General features: G+C 59.8%; 2 protein-coding genes across 2 annotated transcripts in view; both read left to right on the top strand.

The window, feature by feature from the left end:
* Window positions 1-6: 6 nt before the first annotated feature.
* Window positions 7-17650, top strand: ERBB3 (erb-b2 receptor tyrosine kinase 3). The gene is made up of 28 exons (XM_004692636.2): window positions 7-102; window positions 3201-3352; window positions 3783-3969; window positions 4560-4685; window positions 5246-5311; window positions 5437-5555; window positions 5646-5787; window positions 6403-6516; window positions 6602-6722; window positions 8042-8115; window positions 8278-8368; window positions 8590-8795; window positions 8971-9103; window positions 9262-9352; window positions 9829-9983; window positions 10619-10672; window positions 11846-11987; window positions 12512-12631; window positions 12751-12849; window positions 13002-13187; window positions 13332-13487; window positions 13666-13741; window positions 14284-14430; window positions 14520-14617; window positions 14708-14896; window positions 15010-15081; window positions 15538-15832; window positions 15974-17650. Exons 1-28 carry the CDS (start codon window positions 21-23, stop codon window positions 16495-16497), a joined length of 4017 nt encoding a protein of 1338 aa, XP_004692693.1. The 5' UTR covers window positions 7-20; the 3' UTR covers window positions 16498-17650.
* A 724-nt stretch (window positions 17651-18374) lies between these two features.
* Window positions 18375-18983, top strand: part of PA2G4 (proliferation-associated 2G4, 38kDa) — an 8502-nt gene continuing 7893 nt past the window's right edge. Inside the window, exon 1 of the mRNA XM_004692635.1 lies at window positions 18375-18858. Coding sequence (XP_004692692.1) covers window positions 18771-18858 — 88 coding nt within the window. The 5' untranslated portion in view covers window positions 18375-18770. The remainder of the gene's footprint in view (window positions 18859-18983) is intronic.

Raw genomic sequence — 18983 nt, 5'->3', positions numbered from 1 at the left:
CCCGCGCCTCCCCCGGCGTCATGAAGGCGACCCCGGCTCTGCAGGTGCTGGGCTTGCTGCTCAGCCTGGCCCGGGGCTCCGAGGTGGGCACCTCGCAGGCAGGTAAGTGGCGCGGGAGCCCCGACGGGGGGACCCCGGGGCTGTGCGCGGCGTGGGCGCTGGGGGGGCGCCCCGGGGGGTGAGGCCGACTCCCAGCCCCGGGACCACCTGGGCTAGGTGTTGCCGTCGTGCGTTTGGGTTTCGGTCGCTCTCCGGGTGCGAGGGGGGCTTGGACGCGCCCCGGCCACACACACTTCATCGCCTCCCCAGCGCTCCCCGGCGCGTGGCGGACCCCCACTTCGCCCCTCTCGAGGGGCTTGGGCAGCTCACACCTAGGAGCTGTGCCGCGAGGGCCTGGACCTCCGTTCTGCGAACTGAGATGCGCGCAGGGGGGCGCAGGGGGGCGCGCTGGGCCAAGGGGGAGCCTCAGTTTGCTCCCCAGCCCCCCCCCCCCCCCCCGGGTTTCAGCAACCTCCAGTTTCGTTGTTTTGCCGACAGGGCGGAGCTGTGGGAGGGCTGGAGGGAGTTGTTGTTTTCTATGTTGGAAAAACAGGAGCGGCACCTCTTCCGTGAGTGGGCCTGCCCGGGGCAGGACGGCATTAACCTAGGGCCAAGTCCGGGTGCCATGGGCGGGGCCAGGCGCGGCCCCAAAGTGCCTCTCGTTCAAAGTGAGTCTGCTGGATGCGCACTGGACCCACCTGAGCTGGCCAAACCCAGATGGCTCCAGCCAGTACTTACTGAGCGACTACTAGGGACAGGCCGAAGCTGCAGGGTCCCGTCCAGCTTGGACTTCTTTCCTCTCCCCTGCCCACAGCCACAGGGGCCTCCCCGCCTCCTCAGACTTCTGTCCTGGGCCCCAGCACCCCCCACTCCGTGTGTCCCACCCTGTCTCCAGGAGCCCTCCTCTTCCTCCCACTCCCATGACATCTGCGCCCCCACTTTTGGGGGTGTCCTGGGGCCACAGGCACCCGGTGTTGCTGGAGTTGGAGGACTTTGTTGGTCTCCTCCCCTCCCCCCCAGCTCTGCTTGGGGTTGGCACGGCAGGCCCCTCCCCCAGGGTGGGAGTGGGAGAAACACCTGTGCCCCACAGTTGCTGGGCCTAAATTTAGATCGGGGATCTGGAGAAGTGAACACTCCCAGCTGGTGAAGGGCGGGGGTCCAGGGGCAGAGTGGGAGGGGCCGGCAGAGTGGGGGCCGCTGTCCCATCAGGCCCCTGGGGTCTTCAAGCTGGGCCCCAGGGCCCCAGCCTGGCCGCCCTCCCCCAGGAGGCTCGTGGGGTTCTTCACCCTTTATCTGGGTCCTGCAGCCTCTGGGCATCCGGCCTGTCTCGGGGCTTCTATAGCCCCTTTGTCCTGGCTGTGATGGGGGTGGGGTGCTGGCTGGAGGCCTCTGGTTGCGAGGGCTGGACAGTCTTGCCCTGGCCCACCCAGGGCTCTCTACCCGAGGAGGGTCTGGGACACCCCCTCCTTGTGCCCTGCCCTGGTACCACTGGCTGGTGGAATCCCTCCCGCCGGCTCCCAGAGGCTCAGACTCTTCCCTCCGGCCTTTGCTCCTGGTTTGTGTGAAGGAACTGTGTGGACTTTACCCTGGGGTGGCGGGAGCCGGGGCGTCACACTGTAGCCCTCTCGGCACAAGGCTGCGCACACACCTATGGACAGGTACCCGGGTGTGGCACCTGAAGTCCCTCCTCGGGCGGAGCCCCAGACAGTTTGGGGCCCGCTGTGTGCCGTCCGTGTGCCTCGGAGTGCGAGTACACACACACACACACACACACACACACACACACACACACGCCACTTCCTTGTACAGACCTCGGCTCCTCCTTTATCTGGGGAGAGTGATTGGTGCCTTGACTTGGAAGAGGGGTGTCCTGCCAGGAAGGGGGGATGGGGCCCTCCTAGGCATGACTAACCTTGCTAGTCTCTTTTCGGCCCAAGGACCCTGGAGTTCCCGGCCTCCTCTGGGCTCCAGCCCTTCACTATGGCCCTGCCTACCCTTCTGCGGGGGGTCTGGCCCACCTGCTTCCCTTTGTGGGGAGCCCTGAGTGGCCAGGTGAGGGGTATATCCAGGAGAGGTGCAGCTCTGGGCGGTGGGGCCTCCAGCCCCCGGGGGAGCGCGGCTGAAGCAGGTGCTGCTCTCTGCCTCTCCCTCTCAGTTTCAGGGGGCTGGGGAGAGGCTTCGGGATACCGGGGGCTGCCCACAGTCCCCAGTGTGCCGAACTCACAAGGTCACGTGAGCCAGACTGACTTGGCCTCCGCGCCTGGGATTTGGGCTCCCCTGTTGCAAACAGGGATTGTGGGGGGGGGATGGCAGATGAGCAGGGCGGGGTGCGGGTCCTCTGCGCCTTCCAGCCAGGCTGCTCTGTGTTTTCTGACAAGTCTTGGGCTGGAAAGTGTGGTGCCCACGGGCTGCAGAGAGCTGGGGCGGGGGCAGCCAGGAGGGAGGCAGAGCTGGAGTGGGGGGGCAACGAGGGCCTTATCTTCCAGCTGTGAAGACAAAGCTCACATTGAACCCCCCACCAGGGCCAGAGCTGCCCCCTCCAGTGAGGTCACTTGTCTGAGCCCAGGGCTGGAGGTTGGGGGGCTGCTGCTGAGGACTGGGTGTCTGGGGATAGGGTGGGGCAGCCCCCTCCTCCCAGATAAATTGCCTCATTGTGGGCCGCGGGGCCCCAGGCGCTGCCCCCACCCGCTGCCCCCACCCGCTGCCCCCACCCCACCCCCAGACACAATAGGGGCTGTGTGTTAGCCCCAAAGAGATATTTATTCCAGGACCTAGAGAGAGGCAGGGTGGGGGAGAGGAGTAAATACCCGAGTCGAGTCGTGGGGGGAGGGGGAGAGGAGGGTCACCCCGTTGTGGTCCCTTTCTCAGTTCTTTCTAGGGAGAGGAAAAAACTCCGTACAGCCTTCTTGATTAACCCCTTAGTACCCACAGCAGGCTCTGAAAGAGGCCCTGGCGGAGAGCCGGAAGCTTTGCACCTTCTTGTCCAGGGGCATGGGTAGGGGGTTCTGAGGAGAAGGGGGTGCAGGCCTGGCGCACCCCTCCAGGCAGAGGGTGGAGGCAGCCGGCTCTGGTCCCGCTGAATGTGGCTGAGAGGCCGGAGGAGTCGGGGGAGGTCGGTCAGCGAGCTCCGAGCGGCTGCCTCACTCGCCTCGCCTGGACAGTGTGTCCCGGGACCCTGAACGGGCTGAGCGTGACTGGCGACGCGGAGAATCAGTACCAGACGCTGTACAAGCTCTACGATCGCTGTGAGGTGGTGATGGGCAACCTGGAGATCGTGCTCACTGGACACAACGCTGACCTCTCCTTCCTGCAGGTTTGCGTGCCTGACCCCCTGGGGCACCTGTGCTGTCCCCCAGAAGCCTCCCTTTCTCAGGGCTGTCCCCTGCTGGGGTTCGCCCTTCCTAAGGGGCAAGCCTGTGGGTTTTGGGGGCCCTGCAGCCTGGTCACTACAGCCTGGGAGACTCAGTGGGGGGGCTGGCCACGGGATGGGGGTGGCGGGCAGGGACTAATGCAGACAGACCCCTGTGGGGACAACACCAGGACCTCGGGGAAGGAAAGGGCAGGGCGGGAGGCCTTGGTCATTTCTGCTGCCCGTCTCCAGGGGCAGCGGGGACTCCGTCAGGTGACACCGTCTGCTCCCAACTCAGAAATAGGAGTGAGAGCTTGGGATTCTGCAGTGCCGGGGTGGGGGGGTGTAGAGGCCCCTGCCTGTTGCCCTCCCCGACACAACCTGCCCATCACAGTGGATCCGAGAGGTGACCGGCTATGTCCTGGTGGCCATGAACGAGTTCTCTACTCTGCCGCTGCCCAACCTTCGCGTGGTGCGGGGGACCCAGGTCTACGACGGGAAGTTCGCCATCTTTGTCATGCTCAACTACAACACCAACTCCAGCCACGCCCTGCGCCAGCTGCGCTTCACCCACCTCACCGGTCAGTTCCGCCCCGCTCTTGTCCCGTCCTTCCGCCTCCTGACCGCTCCTCCTTGACCGCGCCCCCAGACTGCTCTGAGTGCCCCTTCGAGGTGCCCATCACCTTGACCCTGGTGGTCTAGAGGTCCACAGCTCCTCGCTGGGCAGCAGAGGGCCAGCGGCCACAGGGGCCCCGGGGGCTGGGCCTCTGCCCCGGGGGGAGGGTCCTGTTGTTCTGGGGGGCCAGGGCAGTGCAGTCCCTGTGCCTTAACCTCACAGCGTTTCTCTCTCCCCTCTCACGCAACTCTGCCTCTTCCGCCCCAGAAACCGAACAGATCTGAGGGTTTGAAGCCACCGGCCAGCCGGTGGGGGTGTGAGCAGGGATCCTCTCTCCGCCCCTCCCCTCCCCCACTGGCCAAACCGGCTCGGGGCAGGTGTCTGAGGGGCAGGAATCTCCTCCTGGCTCCTCCTCTCCATGCCGCCTTCCTGCAGTTGGCTCTAGCCCACTTGCTCTGAGTCTGGGGTGTCTGGGGTGTCCTTATGGGCCGGTGGAGGTAGGGAAGGCCGGCCTGCTGTGGCCCTTAACCCCGTCACGGCTGTTCTCCGCCTCAGAGATTCTTTCCGGGGGTGTTTACATTGAGAAGAACGAGAAGCTCTGTCACATGGACACCATTGACTGGAGCGACATCGTGCGGGACCGGGAGGCGGCCATCGTGGTGAAGGACAACGGCAGGAGCTGTGAGTGGCTGCCCGTACCCCGCCAGCCGGGCTGACTGCCCCCCGCTGGCCCCGTGGGGGGGGGCCCTCTGCACTGGACAACACCTCGGACCCTAGACCCCCGCAGCCTAGCAGGAGGGAGCAGAGCGGCCCCCCAGCATCTGAATCACAGAGGGGGTGTCAGGAGAAGGGGCAGAAGGTCTCTGCGTAGCGCAGACGCCTCACGTTCACACCCGCCCTACTTTTCTCTCCGCTGCCTCGTTGTCCGGTCGGGGACCCGCTGAGCCCCGACTGTCCCAGCGCCCCACGCGCCGCGTGCACCCTGGGTTTGCTAGCCTGGCTCGGGCCGGGCGGCCTGGCGCCTGCCCAGCGCCTGCCTCCCCCCAGCCTCCCGTGGGTGGGAGGGGGCGGGGCCCCACCCCTTGTTGACAGGTTCACTTGGGCCCAGCCCTGTCCTGCAGGGCAAGGAGGGACGCGGCCCTGCTCTTCCTTCCGGGGCTGGGGTGCCTGAGTGCTGATGTCATTCCCGCGGGCTCCCGCAGCCTTCCGAGCCCTGACGGCCCCTTGGCTTCCCCCCGCAGGTCCCCCTTGTCACGAGGACTGCAGGGGGCGGTGCTGGGGCCCCGGACCGGACGACTGCCAGATACGTGCGTGTGCTCGCCTCCAGGCTCCCAGACCCGTAGCCGTCATGTCCCTGCTCATCCCTTCTCCGCACGGGCGGGGGTGTGGGGAGAGGCGGGGGGCCCACAGCCATGCTGTCTCTCCTCCACAGTGACCAAGACCATCTGTGCCCCTCAGTGTAACGGCCACTGTTTCGGGCCCCTGCCCAACCAGTGCTGTCACGACGAGTGCGCGGGGGGCTGTTCCGGCCCTCAGGACACAGACTGCTTCGTACGTACCGGTCTGGGTGCCGAGGCGGGGTGCTGGCTTCGGGAAAGAGTGGGGGCACGCACACCGTGAGCTCAGTGGTCGTGTTCCTAGGCCTGTCGGCTCTTCAACGACAGTGGAGCCTGTGTGCGCCAGTGCCCACAGCCCCTGGTCTACAACAAGCTGACCTTCCAGCTGGAGCCCAACCCCCACACCAAGTACCAGTATGGAGGAGTCTGTGTGGCCAGTTGTCCCCGTAAGTCTCTCGGGGAGGCGGCAGGGGCGGCGGCGCCGGGCCCTGGACACGTTCTGGGGACAGACGGGTCAAGTCGGGTGGTCGGTGGGGGCCTAGGGGGCCTGGGGGCAGACGGCTGTGACCACCCAGCCGCACCCATCCACTTCCACAAGGCTCAGACACTGTTCCTAGTCCTGCTCTTTAGGGCAACAGCGCAAAGGAGCTTTCTAACCCGTAGGGGCACACTTAAATCTTTATTTTTAAAAGCTTTATTTGTGTATGCACACAAGAGCTGGGGTACAGGCCAGAGGTGTGCGAGTGCGAGGACCTTCCAGAGACAGAGTGAGGAACAGAACAAACAGATGGACTGAAACTCACTGCTGGGGGGAGCCGCGGGGAGACAGGAGAGGCCTGCTGCGCCCTGGGGGTCCCTCCCTGGCCGGGGATCGAACTCGCGCTGCAGGGGCTGCGGAGGGCTGCACAGTGCCGCGACTTAATCCCTGCGCCACCAGGGGGCCCCGACTGGAGAAATCGCTAGATATGGAGTAGGGCAAATCAGTACAGGAAAGGAGCCGGAGCCACAGAGGGCTTGGGGAAGCTGGCAGGCTCCTCCCAGGCCGCTCTCCTCTCTCCTAGATAACTTCGTGGTGGATCAGACCTCGTGTGTCCGGGCCTGTCCTCCTGACAAGATGGAAGTAGATAAAAACGGACTCAAGATATGTGAACCTTGTGGGGGGCTTTGCCCCAAAGGTGAGTCAGACGTGCAAGGAGTTGCCGAAGACGTGTCCGTCCGCAGGCTTCTGGGCCCCTCACTGAGCCGCTTTTGTCTTTGTAGCCTGCGAGGGGACCGGAGCCGGGAGCCGCTACCAGACGGTGGACTCCAGCAACATTGATGGATTTGTGAACTGCACCAAGATCCTGGGCAACCTGGACTTTCTTATCACCGGCCTCAACGGGTTAGAGTCTGCTTTCCCTCCGTGACCCCCCTCACCCTGCGCTGCTCAGCCCTCCCTGTGGAGCTGATTGGGGCTCAACATGGGGAACTCTGAGCCGTCACAGAGGGCCTGACGTAGCTTTTTTTAAAGATTTGTTTTTACTTATTTGTGCAGATAAGTACGGTGTACAGGCCAGGGGTGGTGGAGTGAGACAGAGTGGGGAGCAGAAAAAGTGGATCCATTGAAACCCACTGCTGAGGGGGAGCAGCGGGGAGACAGGAGAGGTCTGCTGCGCCCTGGGGGTCCCTCCCTGGCTGGGGATCGAACTGGTGCTGCAGCGGCTGCTGATCACTTAATAGTGCTGCGCTTTAACCTCTTGTGCCATCAGGGAGGCCTGAGTTATGCAGTTTTTTTTAAAATTTGTTTATGCAGACAAGAGCTGGGGTACAGGCCAGAGGTGCAGGGGGTGAGAGGACTCCCCCGTAGACAGAGTGGAGAACAGATTGGGCGGATCTACTGAAACACTGCTGGGGGGAGCAGCGGGGAGACAGGAGAGGTCTGCTGCGCCCTGGGGGTCACTCCCTGGCCGGGGATCAAAGTCCTGGCGCTGTGGTGGCAGTGAGGGCCTCTAGTAATGACAGGGATACTGGAGATGTAAGCTCGGCGCGGCGCGTCAAGGAGGATATGACAGTGCTGTCGCCAGGGACGATGTCCCTGGTCACTCGCTTGGGGAAGTACTGGCCTGGTTTTTTCCTGTAAAGTTAGGGTTTTCCCCATTATCCCCATTATAATTAGCAACTACCTTATGAGGAGTATTTGCCTGAATTAACTTCCATAATAATGGGGCACCTCTGGCCCTCTCTGGTGGCGCAGCGGGTTAAAGCACAGCACTGAGAAGCTAAAGCTTCCGCATGAGTTCGATCCCCGCCTGCCCTTGAGGTGACCACATGGCGCGGCAGACCTCTCCTGACCCGCCCGCTGCTCCCCTCAGCAGTGTACTTCGTCAATCTGCCTGTTCTGCTCCCCACTCTGTCTCTGGTGAATCCTCTCTCCCCCTCCGTATCTCTGGACTGGACCCCAGTTCTATATGCATAAATAAATAAATCTTTAAAAAATAATGGGGCACCTCTGGCCTGTACCCCAGCTCTTGAATGCATAAATAAATAATCTTTTAATTTATTTTTACAAAATGCCATAGGCTGAGGTGTTATTTCTCCTGCTCCAGCCGTTTCCTCAAGGCACCCCGCCCCTTCAGCATGTAGAACAAGCTCTGCAGGGAGGCACTCTCCTCGTGGCGGGCTATACCTTTACCCTTTCACTGGTTTTTGCTGTTCTCTCAGAGATCCCTGGCACAAGATCCCTGCCTTGGACCCCGAGAAGCTCAATATCTTCCAGACAGTTCAGGAGATCACAGGTGAGTGGGAGGAGCAGCTTTTCGGAGGGGAATCGATGAGCCAGCGGCACCAGCTGCAGGGACCTACGTGATGACTCCTGTCCCCAGCAATGAACAGGGCAGGGAGCAGAACAGAGGAGGAGGCAGGGGCGGGGCCTGTTCATCTCCTCTCCCAACCCTCAGGTTACCTGAACATCCAGTCCTGGCCTCCTCACATGCACAACTTCAGTGTCTTTTCCAACCTGACGACCATTGGGGGCAGAAGTCTGTACAAGTGAGTAAGGGCGGCGGTGGCAGCCTCTCCGGCAAGGGGCCCCGTTTCTCGGCATCCTTGGGGGAGGCCCGGGCATTCTCGCGGGCCCAGAGGGGCTGAGCATTTGGTGGTGGGGGTGGGGAGCCCCTCTTGGTCGGTGGGGCCACCCCAGAACAGGTCTGGATGAACCCCTGCACAGCCGGTTTTCCCTGTGTCATCTCATCCTGTCTCCTTGTTCCCAGCCGGGGCTTCTCGTTGTTGATCATGAAGAACTTGAACATAACATCTCTAGGCCTCCGCTCCTTGAAAGAAATCAGTGCTGGGCGTATTTACATAAGTGCCAATTCGCAACTGTGCTACCACCATTCTCTGAACTGGACCAAGCTGCTTCGGGGGCCTGCGGAGGAGAGGCTGGAGATCAAGGACAATCGGGCCCGCGAAGCTTGCGGTGAGGGACCGGCAGGACGGCCGCAGGGGGCGCGGGGGGGGGGACTGGGAGGGAGAGCTGCGTCCCCACCACGAGAGCGAGTCACAGAGGGGCTTAGGCCCCAAGCAGTCACCGGGAGTCCAGGAGAGGGCTCCGTAGGGAACTCCACCTTCCTCACCCACCCCTTCCTTTCCAGTGGCAGAGGGCAAGGTGTGTGACCCCCTGTGCTCCTCGGGGGGGTGCTGGGGCCCTGGCCCTGGCCAGTGCCTGTCCTGTCGGAACTACAGCCGAGGCGGTGTCTGCGTGACCCACTGCAACTTTCTGAATGGGTACGGTGAGGGCAGAGTCAGAAGGGGTGAGGGGTGTGCCCTGGGGGGCAGCTGCTCAGGGCCCCGAAGCCTTCGGAGCTTGCTGTGTAGGCGCTGGTGGGAATGGTGCAGGGTGCAGAGGTCAGGACTTGAAGCGGCCCTCCCTCCACCCACGCCAGGGAGCCTCGTGAGTTTGCCCACAAAGCGGAATGCTTTTCCTGCCACCCGGAATGCCAGCCCATGGAGGGCACGGCCACCTGCAACGGCTCGGTACAGTAGCAGCCCCCGAACCTCCGAGGAAGAGCGGGCGGGGGCGGCACGGAGGACCTAGGCCAGGATGTGGCCGGGTGTCAAGGCCACACTGGGAGGCCGGGTCAGCGCGGGTTTGTGGCCGTAGGAGCCGGAGCGCTGGGCTGCTCTTTCTTTTTTTATGATTTACTCATTTGTGCATACAGAACTGGCCAGAGGTGTGGGGTGAGAGGACTCACAGGGACAGAGTGGGGAGCAGGACAGGTGGATCCACTGAGATTCACTGCCGAGGGGGGCAGCAGAGACGGGAGGAACCTGCTGCACCCTGGGGTTACTCCCTGGCCGGGATTGAACTCAGGCTGCAGCGGCTGTGGACAGCTTCGTAGTGCTGCATTTTAACCCATTGCACCACCAGGGAGGCCCTGGCGTGGTGTTTCTGGAGGGGTTTATGGAATGGACCTTGGGACCCACTCTCCCTGACCTTCCTTCCCACCCAGGGCTCTGATGCTTGTGCCCAGTGTGCCCACTTCCGAGATGGACCCCACTGTGTGAGCAGTTGCCCCAATGGAGTCCTGGGTGCCAAGGGCCCCATCTACAAGTACCCAGACGCTCAAAACGAGTGTTGGCCCTGTCACGAGAACTGCACGCAGGGGTCAGTGATGGGACGTGAGGAGGGCTTGGGGGGCCAGTCGGAGCACAGAATGAGGGTGAGGCAGGGTGAGGGCGGCAGGACAGGGAGTGACCATGCCCTCAGGCCACTCCCAGCTGTGTAGTGAAGGATTGAAGAAAGGGAAACAGCACGAAGCTAAGCGGTGGTTTTGGGAGCCTGAAATCACTAGCTCAGGCGTCTTGAAGGTGGCTGAGCGAGAAATGGGGCCAGGGGCTGTGGAATATGCGCTGGGCTCCGGGATGGAGGCCAGAGGGCCTGAGACATGCTGTAGGTTGAGGCCGTTGGAACTGAGCCTCCAGTGGGAGTAGCCCAAGCTCCCCCGTTAAGAGCGTGACTTTTATTTTGTAAAGATTTATTTATTTATGCACACAGAACTGGGTCTGTGTGAGAGGGGGGTGAGAGGTTTCCCAGAGATAGAGTGGGGAGCAGAACAGGCAGATCTATTGAAACACACTGCTGAGGGGAGCCGCGGGGAGACAGGAGGGGGCTGCTGCACCCTGGGGTCCCTCCCTGGCCGGGGATTGAACTCGTGCCGCAGTAGCTGTGGACAGCTTCACAGCGCTGCGCTGTGACCCCTGAGCCCCCAGAGAAGGCCTAGAACATGACTTTCTCCCTAGGTGTAAAGGACCAGACCTGCAGGACTGTTCAGGCCAAACACCTGTGCTGATCAGGTAGGAAGAGTGTGGAGCATTAGAAAATGGGATATTTGGGAAGGAAGCGGGAGAGGGCGGTCACCAGCTGACAGGAATTGAATCTCTTATCTCTGGGCTCAGTGACAGAAGAATGCAGGCTGTTGGCCTCCTTTCTTTTTTAAAGGTTTACTTACTTATGCATACAAGAGCTGGGGTACAGGCCAGCCGTGCAGGGGTGGGGTGAGAGGAGATTGGGAAACAGAACAGTTGGATTGACTGAAACCCACTGCTGAGGGGAACAGTGGGAAGACAGGAGAGGTCTGCTGCGCCCTGGGGGTCCCTCCCTGGCCGGGCATGGAACTTGTGCTGCAGCGGCTGTGACAGCTTCCCAGTGCGCCAGCAGGGAGGACCTGGCCTTCCTTTCTTAAAATTCACTTGCAGTCTGCTGGTGCGAATGCAAACTAGTGCAACCACTATGGAAAGCTGTTTGGAGGTTTCTCAAACTGCTAAAACATGGAGCTTCCCTACAACCCAGCAATCCCCCTCCTAGGCATCTACCCAAAAGACACAAAGACACTGATTCAGAAAGATACCTGCACCCCATGTTTACTGCCACTTTATTTACAATCGGAAAGACATGGAATCAACCCAAAGCCCAAAAGTAGATGACTGGATTAAAAAGATGTGGTACATCTACACAATGGAATATTACTCAGCAATCAAAAAGATTGCCTTTTGCAGTAACATGGATGGCGCTGGAAGGGATCATGCTTAGTGAAATAAGCCAGAAAGAAAAGGAAAGATACCGGATGGTTTCACTCATAGCAGGTGTATAAAGGACCAGGCAAGAAAATAATAATAATAATGAACAGCTATAGACCAGAGGCATTTTATAGGGTCGGAGTGGGAAATGGGATCAAAAACAGTGGGGGGAGGGAAATGCACTGGACTGTGGTGGTGTCACAGGGTGATCTGGTGATGGGAAGATCACGGGGATGACAACCGAGATGGAAAAGGCACAAAGTGATGTAATATAAGACAGTTCACTTGCAGTAGCCCACAGGGAGGCAGATTTAGGTGTTCAGTTCCTTCAGTGCCAAGGTTACGGGTCACGTGTCTCACCTAGACCTGCAACATACCTCTAATACAGCTCTAAGTGACATTTCAGGGGAGGCGTGAACCCATGATAATGCTGAATTCACTGTCCCACAGCAAAACCCACCTAGCAATGGCTTTAACCGTGGTCGGAGGCTTGGCCGTGATTTTCCTCATCCTGGGCGTCACTTTTCTGTACTGGCGTGGGCGCCGGATTCAGAACAAAAGGGCGATGAGACGCTACCTGGAGAGGGGTGAGGTGAGCGCCCGCTTTTCTCGAGAGGTACCCCGTCCTCGCTCTTCCGGAGCCTCTTCCGTCCCCTGAGACTTGATCCCTTTCTTCAAGGAGGTAACGGGGCCCACAGAAAGAGCTCTGGCCAGAGAACTGGGGGGCACGCGTTCTCGCCCTCCACACGTTAAAACTTTCCTTCTCTGTCTCAATTTCTGCACGTGTCAGCGGCATCTTCACATTCGTCCCGACAGGAAGGCCGTGAGGGTGACGGGGTGGTTACTGAAAGCACTTTGAAAACTATAATGTGTAAATGCGCTCAAGTGCCAGTATCACCAGCCTCCCCGTGGAAAGGATCACCTCTTGGTACCTGACTTCAGGGCACAGATTTCTTCAAAGTCAGGGTCATTTCCCAATGTGCCCGTGACGCTTTTGAAGCCGAAAGACAGTTTCTCTTCCTGCCGCTACCCTTCGGTTCCGCTGCTGCGGTGCGGGCTTGGGGTGGGATGCAGCAGAGAGCTTCCCTGAGTGTCTCTCTCCCACCTGCTGCTTAGAGCATCGAACCTCTGGACCCCAGTGAGAAAGCCAACAAAGTCTTGGCCAGAATCTTCAAAGAGACGGAGCTGCGGAAGCTTAAAGTTCTGGGTTCGGGCGTCTTTGGAACTGTGCACAAAGTGAGCGCCCTGGGCACCCAGGGAGGCCGAGCCAGGCCCTGGGGCAGAGGGAAGAGAGGGGAGGAACTTCGGGAGAGGACTACCCTCAGCCTCAGACTGACGCCCCCGTCGCCTTTCAGGGAGTGTGGATCCCCGAGGGTGAATCCATCAAGATTCCAGTCTGCATTAAAGTCATCGAGGACAAGAGTGGACGGCAAAGCTTCCAAGCGGTCACAGATGTAAGGGAGGCGGGAGAGCGCTAAGCACAGAATGACCCCGTGGAAGCGGGGTTCTGCTCCCACAGACTGCTGGTCATCTGTCGCTGAATGCGGGGGTGGGGGGGCCCTGTGCGAACCTGTTTGATCCTTGCTAACCCCCCCGTGTCTCCTAGCATATGCTGGCCATCGGCAGCCTGGACCATGCCCATATCGTACGGCTGCTGGGGCTGTGCCCGGGGTCATCTCTGCAGCTGGTCACTCAGTACCTGCCTCTGGGCTCCCTGCTGGATCATGTGAGGCAACAGCGGGGGGCACTGGGCCCACAACTGCTGCTCAACTGGGGAGTACAGATTGCCAAGGTGAGAGGCACCCCAGGCCCTGATGGGACCACCTAGCCGAGGGCCTCCGGGACTCAGCGGGACCTTGAGTTAGTTCTGAGAGGTGTGTTGAGGGTCAGGGTGACTCTGCGTCCCCCGACATGGAGAGATCTCCTTCCTCTTTAGGGCATGTACTATCTTGAGGAGCACGGCATGGTGCACAGGAACCTGGCTGCCCGAAATGTGCTGCTCAAGTCGCCCAGTCAGGTCCAGGTGGCAGATTTCGGGGTGGCTGACCTGCTGCCCCCCGATGATAAGCAGCTACTGCACAGTGAGGCCAAGGTGAGGATGTGCGAGAGCTGGGATGGGAGGCGGCCGGTGAGGCAGGGCAGAGGCAGTGGTCTGTGGTCTCCCTGAGACCAAAAGGTGCTGCGTGGAAAGAAGGATCGAGAACTTGGGGTTCAGACATGCCAAAGCATCTGTGGAACCAACTGGTGGCACCTTTGTCTTTAATCTCCAGACTCCAATTAAGTGGATGGCCCTTGAGAGTATCCACTTTGGGAAGTACACGCACCAGAGTGACGTCTGGAGCTACGGTCAGTCCACCCCGAGGCCTCCGCACATCGCTGTCCCAGATTCCATGGCCTTTTTGAGACTCTAGAAAAATCTCAAGGGCCCTCCCTGGTGGCTCAGCGGGTTAGGGCGGGTTAGGGCGCAGCACTGCAAGCTGGCCGCAGCTGCTTCAGTGCGAGTTCGATCCCCGGGCCCAGGGGTGAACCCCAGGGCGCAGCAGACCTCTCCTGTCTCCCCGCTGCTCCTCAGCAGTGTGTTTCAGTGGATCTGCCTGTTCTCTCCCCACTCTGTCTCTGTTGAATCCTCTCACCCCTGCACCTCTGGCTTGTACCCCAGTTCTGTGCGCATAGATATTAAAAAAAAAAGAAAAATCTCGAAGCCCTTCAGACCCTCGCGTCAGATCAGGTTCGCCCTGTCTACTATTCTTTTTTTTTTTTATGAATAATAGTTTATTTTTACATCATTTTGTGCCTTTTTCCGTCTCAGTTGGAATCCCCTTGGGGTTGCCCTCACCAAATCACCTGTGTGCTATTTTACCCTCACCTGGCATGTCTTCCCACACCAGGTGTCACGGTCTGGGAGCTGATGACCTTCGGGGCAGAGCCCTACGCAGGACTGCGGCTGGCTGAAGTGCCAGACCTGCTGGAGAAGGGGGAGAGGCTGTCCCAGCCCCAGATCTGTACCATTGATGTCTACATGGTCATGGTCAAGTGTGAGTTACCTGCTGACCCCACCCATGTTGTGATGCCTCCCCGCTCTTCTCTCCCCTCTGCTGACGGCTCACCTGCGCCTTCCCTGCAGGTTGGATGATCGACGAGAACATTCGCCCCACCTTTAAAGAACTCGCCAATGAGTTCACCAGGATGGCCCGGGATCCGCCGAGGTATTTGGTCATAAAGGTGAGCGGGGACGGGGAGGCATGGGGGGGATTTAGAGAAAAGGGGACCTGGCTAGGACCAGCATCCACCTTAATAATGGCCTGCCCTCAGAGAGAGAGTGGGCCTGGAATCCCCCCTGGGGCAGAGGCCCCTGCCCTGACCGACAAGGAACTGGAGGAAGTAGAGCTGGAGCCAGAATTAGACCTAGACCTGGAGTTGGAGGCGGAGGAAGACAGCCTGGCGGAGGCACCAGGCTCTGCGCGAGGCCAGCCCGGCGGGACGCTGACTCGGCAGCGCGGGGTAGGCGCCCCCAGCACCCCAGTCCCCTGCCTACCTGAGCCCTCCTAGCCCCTAGATACCTAGTTAAGTATGTGCCTGTGCTGAGTTGATTTCTCCCTTCATCTTCATTCTAGAACCAGAACCTTCTAAGTCCGTCGTCTGGTTATATGCCTATGAACCAGGGTAATCTTGGGGAGGCCTGCCAGGTAAGGCTCGTCTTTTTTTTTTTTTTTAGATTTATTTATACATACAGAACTGGGGTACAGGTCAGAGGTGGGGCGAGAGGATTCACAGGAGATAGAGTGGGGAGCAGGACAGGCAGATGGACTGAAACCCACTGCTCAGGGAGCAGCGGGGAGACAGGAGAGTTCTGCTGGCCCTGGGAGCCAGCCCCTGGCCGGGATCGAACTCGTGCTGCAGCAGTGGCTTCTGAGACTTAACCCTGTTGTGCACCAGGGAGGCCTGGTAAGTCTCGTCTTTCTAAGAAGCTGCTGAGAGGGTGGGTAGCAGGGTGTCTTAGGGCTAATAGGGGTAGTGTGGGAGCCTTAAGAAACCTCTGAGGCTTAGTCAGTGTCCTGTGAAGGAGGCAGTGAGCAGGAAGCCAGCCTCCTCCCTAGGGTCTGTTCTTTCCTTGTGTAAGTCCCATGTATTTTACTCCCTAGGAGCCTGTGGTTTGTGGGAGCAGTGAACGGTGCCCCCGCCCAGCCTCTCTGCACCCGATGCCTCGGGGCCGCCTGACATCAGAGTCGTCAGAGAGCCATGTGACCGGCTCCGAGGCCGAGCTGCAGGACAAAGTGTCCATGTGTCGAAGTCGGAGCCGCAGCCCACGGCCACGTGGAGACAGCGCCTACCACTCCCAGCGCCACAGCCTGCTCAGCCCTGTCACCACACTGGCCCCATCCGGGCTGGAGGAAGAGGACGTCAATGGCTATGTCATGCCAGATGCACACCTCAAAGGTGCCTGACCCCTAGGTCCTCTAATCCTCTTTATCCTTTATTCTCTCACTATCACCCTGCCTGTTCATGTTTTCCTAACTGTCCCCTGCCCCGCCTATTACCGTGACTTCCTCCACAAGCCTGACCTGTTCTCAACCCCAGGAACCCCTTCCTCGCGGGAAGGCACCCTGTCTTCAGTGGGCCTCAGTTCTGTCCTGGGTACTGAAGAAGAAGATGAAGATGAGGAGTATGAATACATGAACCGGAGAAGGCACAGTCTACCTCGTCACCCTAGGCCAGGCTCCCTCGAGGAACTGGGCTACGAGTACATGGATGTGGGATCAGACCTCAGTGCTTCTCTGGGCAGCACGCAGAGTTGCCCGCTCCACCCGGTGCCCCTCCTGCCCAGCGCGGGCACCACTCCAGACGAGGACTATGAGTATATGAATCGGCGACGTGGCGGAGGAAGTGCGGGGGGAGATTACGCAGCCATGGGGGCCTCCCCCGCATCTGAGCAAGGGTATGAGGAGATGAGAGCCTTCCAGGGGCCTGGACACCACGCCCCCCATGTCCATTACGCCCGCCTCAAAACTCTGCGTAGTTTAGAAGCAACTGACTCTGCCTTTGATAACCCCGATTACTGGCATAGCAGGCTTTTCCCCAAGGCTAATGCCCAAAGAACATAACCCCTGCTCCCTGACGCACTCAGGGAACATTTAATGGCAGCTAGTGCCTCTAGAGGGTACCCCTCTTCTCCCTAGCCCCTCTCCCTCACAGGTCTTGGCTCCATTTCCCTAGTCCTAGACAATTGCATCGACCTTTGGAGGCTTTTAACACTGACACAAAGTTTTTGTGATATGTAGCCAGCTGTGCACTTTCTTCTCTTTCCCAATCCCGGGAAAGAAGAAGGTTTTTCCCTGTTTCGTGTGCTTTCCCAATCCCGTTCCTCAGGCAAACTCCCTGGAGATATGAAGGATTACTCCACGCCCCATGCCCCTTTCTCTCAGGCTCTGACTTGTTGAGACTAGCCTCCAAAGTGTGCCTTTGTTTCTCATCAGACACCTAAGGAAGAGGAAAGGGCTGAAGCCCAGCAGGGGAAAGTAAAATTGTGGCTTATGACTCTTAACCCTCTAGAAGGAAATTTTGGCTTAAAGTTTTGTGGACCGAAGAGGTTAGGAGTAGGTAGTGATGATTACTGTTAATGCAACACTGGGCAAAGCGTCATACTAAACTTTACTGTGTTATCTCATGGAGTCCTCGCAATTCTGCTAGGGAAGCCATTCTGTGAGCTAGTTATTATCCCATTTTTACAAATAGGGAAACTGAGCCTTAATGAGATTAAGCAAATGTAGAGGCAGGTCCAGTATTCATTATCTTCCAATATATGTGCTCTTACTGTAAAGTATCAAGGAAAAGAAAGTTCTTTTAAGGGGCATTTCTCGTTTTTTTTTTTGTTTTTTGTTTTTTGTTTTTTGCACTGAAACAAGTCTAAACCCAAAAACCACAGCCTCTTCCTATATCAGCTTTTCATCTCAGGAACGAGGGTAGGATAGTTAGAAGGAAAAACCTTTGGGTATGTTCGTGTAAATAATGATCTAATTTGCTGTAAAGGATCTTCACTTCTTAATCAAGGGGCAGATTCACAATGTCCCAGGAGCCACATTTAGGACCTCTTCTCATCCAGTCGTTGGGAAGCTCTCAGTCGGGCTGGAAAGGGGTCCGCTCAGAGCTCTGTTCCCTTGGATCGGGGATCTGGGATGTTATCTGTATCCCTTCAATTTTTTGTTTTGTTTTTATACGTGTCTGAATAAAAATGCCAATTCTTTTAGCTTCCTGTCAGTCAAACGACAACCTCGCCCCCTTCCTGTGCTCCTCAGCAGTGGGTGGCCACCACAGCGCGCTGCCTTCTCAGTCCTCGTCTACGCGCGTCCCCCAGCCTGCCTTTCCTGGCAGACCTTTAAGGCCAGCAGGGCGCCCCCTTCTTTGCGTTCAAGGCTTCGACTTGCAACGTCGACGGGGCAGCCCAGGGGGAATAAGGAGCCGAGAAGCAACAGCGCGTTTGGGGAAGTTAGAGGACGTGCTCGCGGCGCGCTCCCTCCAGAGGTGGGACGCCGAAACGCCGAGGTTTCAGACCAAGTCTCCTCGGACTCGCATTTCCGTAGGCGCAACCCAAGTCCGCCGCTGGACAATAGTGCCATCTGCAGTGAGTCCGCCTCGACCCCGGAGGCTGAGCGTGGACAGTCCCTCCGGGGCCCGGCTGCCAGCTGGTCCCTGCTCCTCGCGCCCGTGGTTTCCTTTCACGTTCGCGCGGCTCTGCCCGGCCCGGTTCTCCCAGCACAACTGGACTGGCCAAGCCGGTCCCACCGGGTCCAACCACTTGGGCGAGGGCGAGGACGAGGGCGCGCCCGCCGCCCGCCGCCCGCCCGCAGTGGGTCACTCCCTGCGCGCCGCGGCTCCACCTTGCCCCGCAGCCTTCTAACCCATTTTCCCCGCCGTGGCTCCGCCCCGGCGCCCTCAGCCCGCCCCCCGCGTTCGGGGTCTCAGGGCTTCTGGTGGATGTGGTTTTTTCCGGGAGAGACCACGCTTCCCCTCATGCTCCCAACGGCTCCGCCTTCCCGCCGGAGCCTGACCCTTCCCAGCGTGCCCGGCGATTCCGGCGTGCTAGGCCCTCCGAGGGCAAGGCCCCAGGGCCTGGCTTAGGGGCGCGAAAGGCAGGCTGGGAATTGTAGTTCGCGAGCGCGCCAGAGCGGCTGGAGGCTGGAGGGGACAAGAACTCGATGTCCCAGCGTGCCTCGCGCCTCAGCCCGCGCGCTCGCACTCTCTCGCTCTCGCCTGCCCGCTCCCTTGCTCGCTCGCGCTCTCCTCGCGGATAGACGGGGCTCTGACCACAGCCTGTGGCTGGAGGGAGGCTGAGGCGGCGGCTCGGGAAGCGCAGGACTGCAGTGCTGGTGGTGGGAAGATGTCGGGCGAGGACGAGCAGCAGGAGCAAACTATCGCCGAAGATCTGGTCGTGACCAAGTATAAGATGGGGGGCGACATTGCCAACCGTGAGTGCGGCCTCGGGGGTCCTGGGATAGGGGTGAGAGGGAAAGGCGGGCGGGCTTGGCGGGGCCGGGCCGGGCGCCGGGGCCGTGCGGCAGCGAGAGGGCTGGTCTCTGACCGGCCCAGGCTC

Source organism: Condylura cristata, unplaced genomic scaffold, assembly GCF_000260355.1.
Source record: "Condylura cristata isolate star-nosed mole 26May11 unplaced genomic scaffold, ConCri1.0 scaffold00034, whole genome shotgun sequence".
Classification (NCBI taxonomy): domain Eukaryota; kingdom Metazoa; phylum Chordata; class Mammalia; order Eulipotyphla; family Talpidae; genus Condylura; species Condylura cristata.
This window is presented reverse-complemented; position numbering and strand designations above follow the sequence as displayed.

Coding starts and splice junctions, on each gene's coding strand:
- ERBB3 (XM_004692636.2), top strand. CDS start 21: ATGAAGGCGACCCCGGCTCTGCAGGTGCTGGGCTTGCTGCTCAGCCTG. Junction 4,686..5,245: donor GAAGGACAACGGCAGGAGCT/GTGAGTGGCTGC, acceptor TTCCCCCCGCAG/GTCCCCCTTGTCACGAGGAC. Junction 13,742..14,283: donor GAGTGACGTCTGGAGCTACG/GTCAGTCCACCC, acceptor TTCCCACACCAG/GTGTCACGGTCTGGGAGCTG.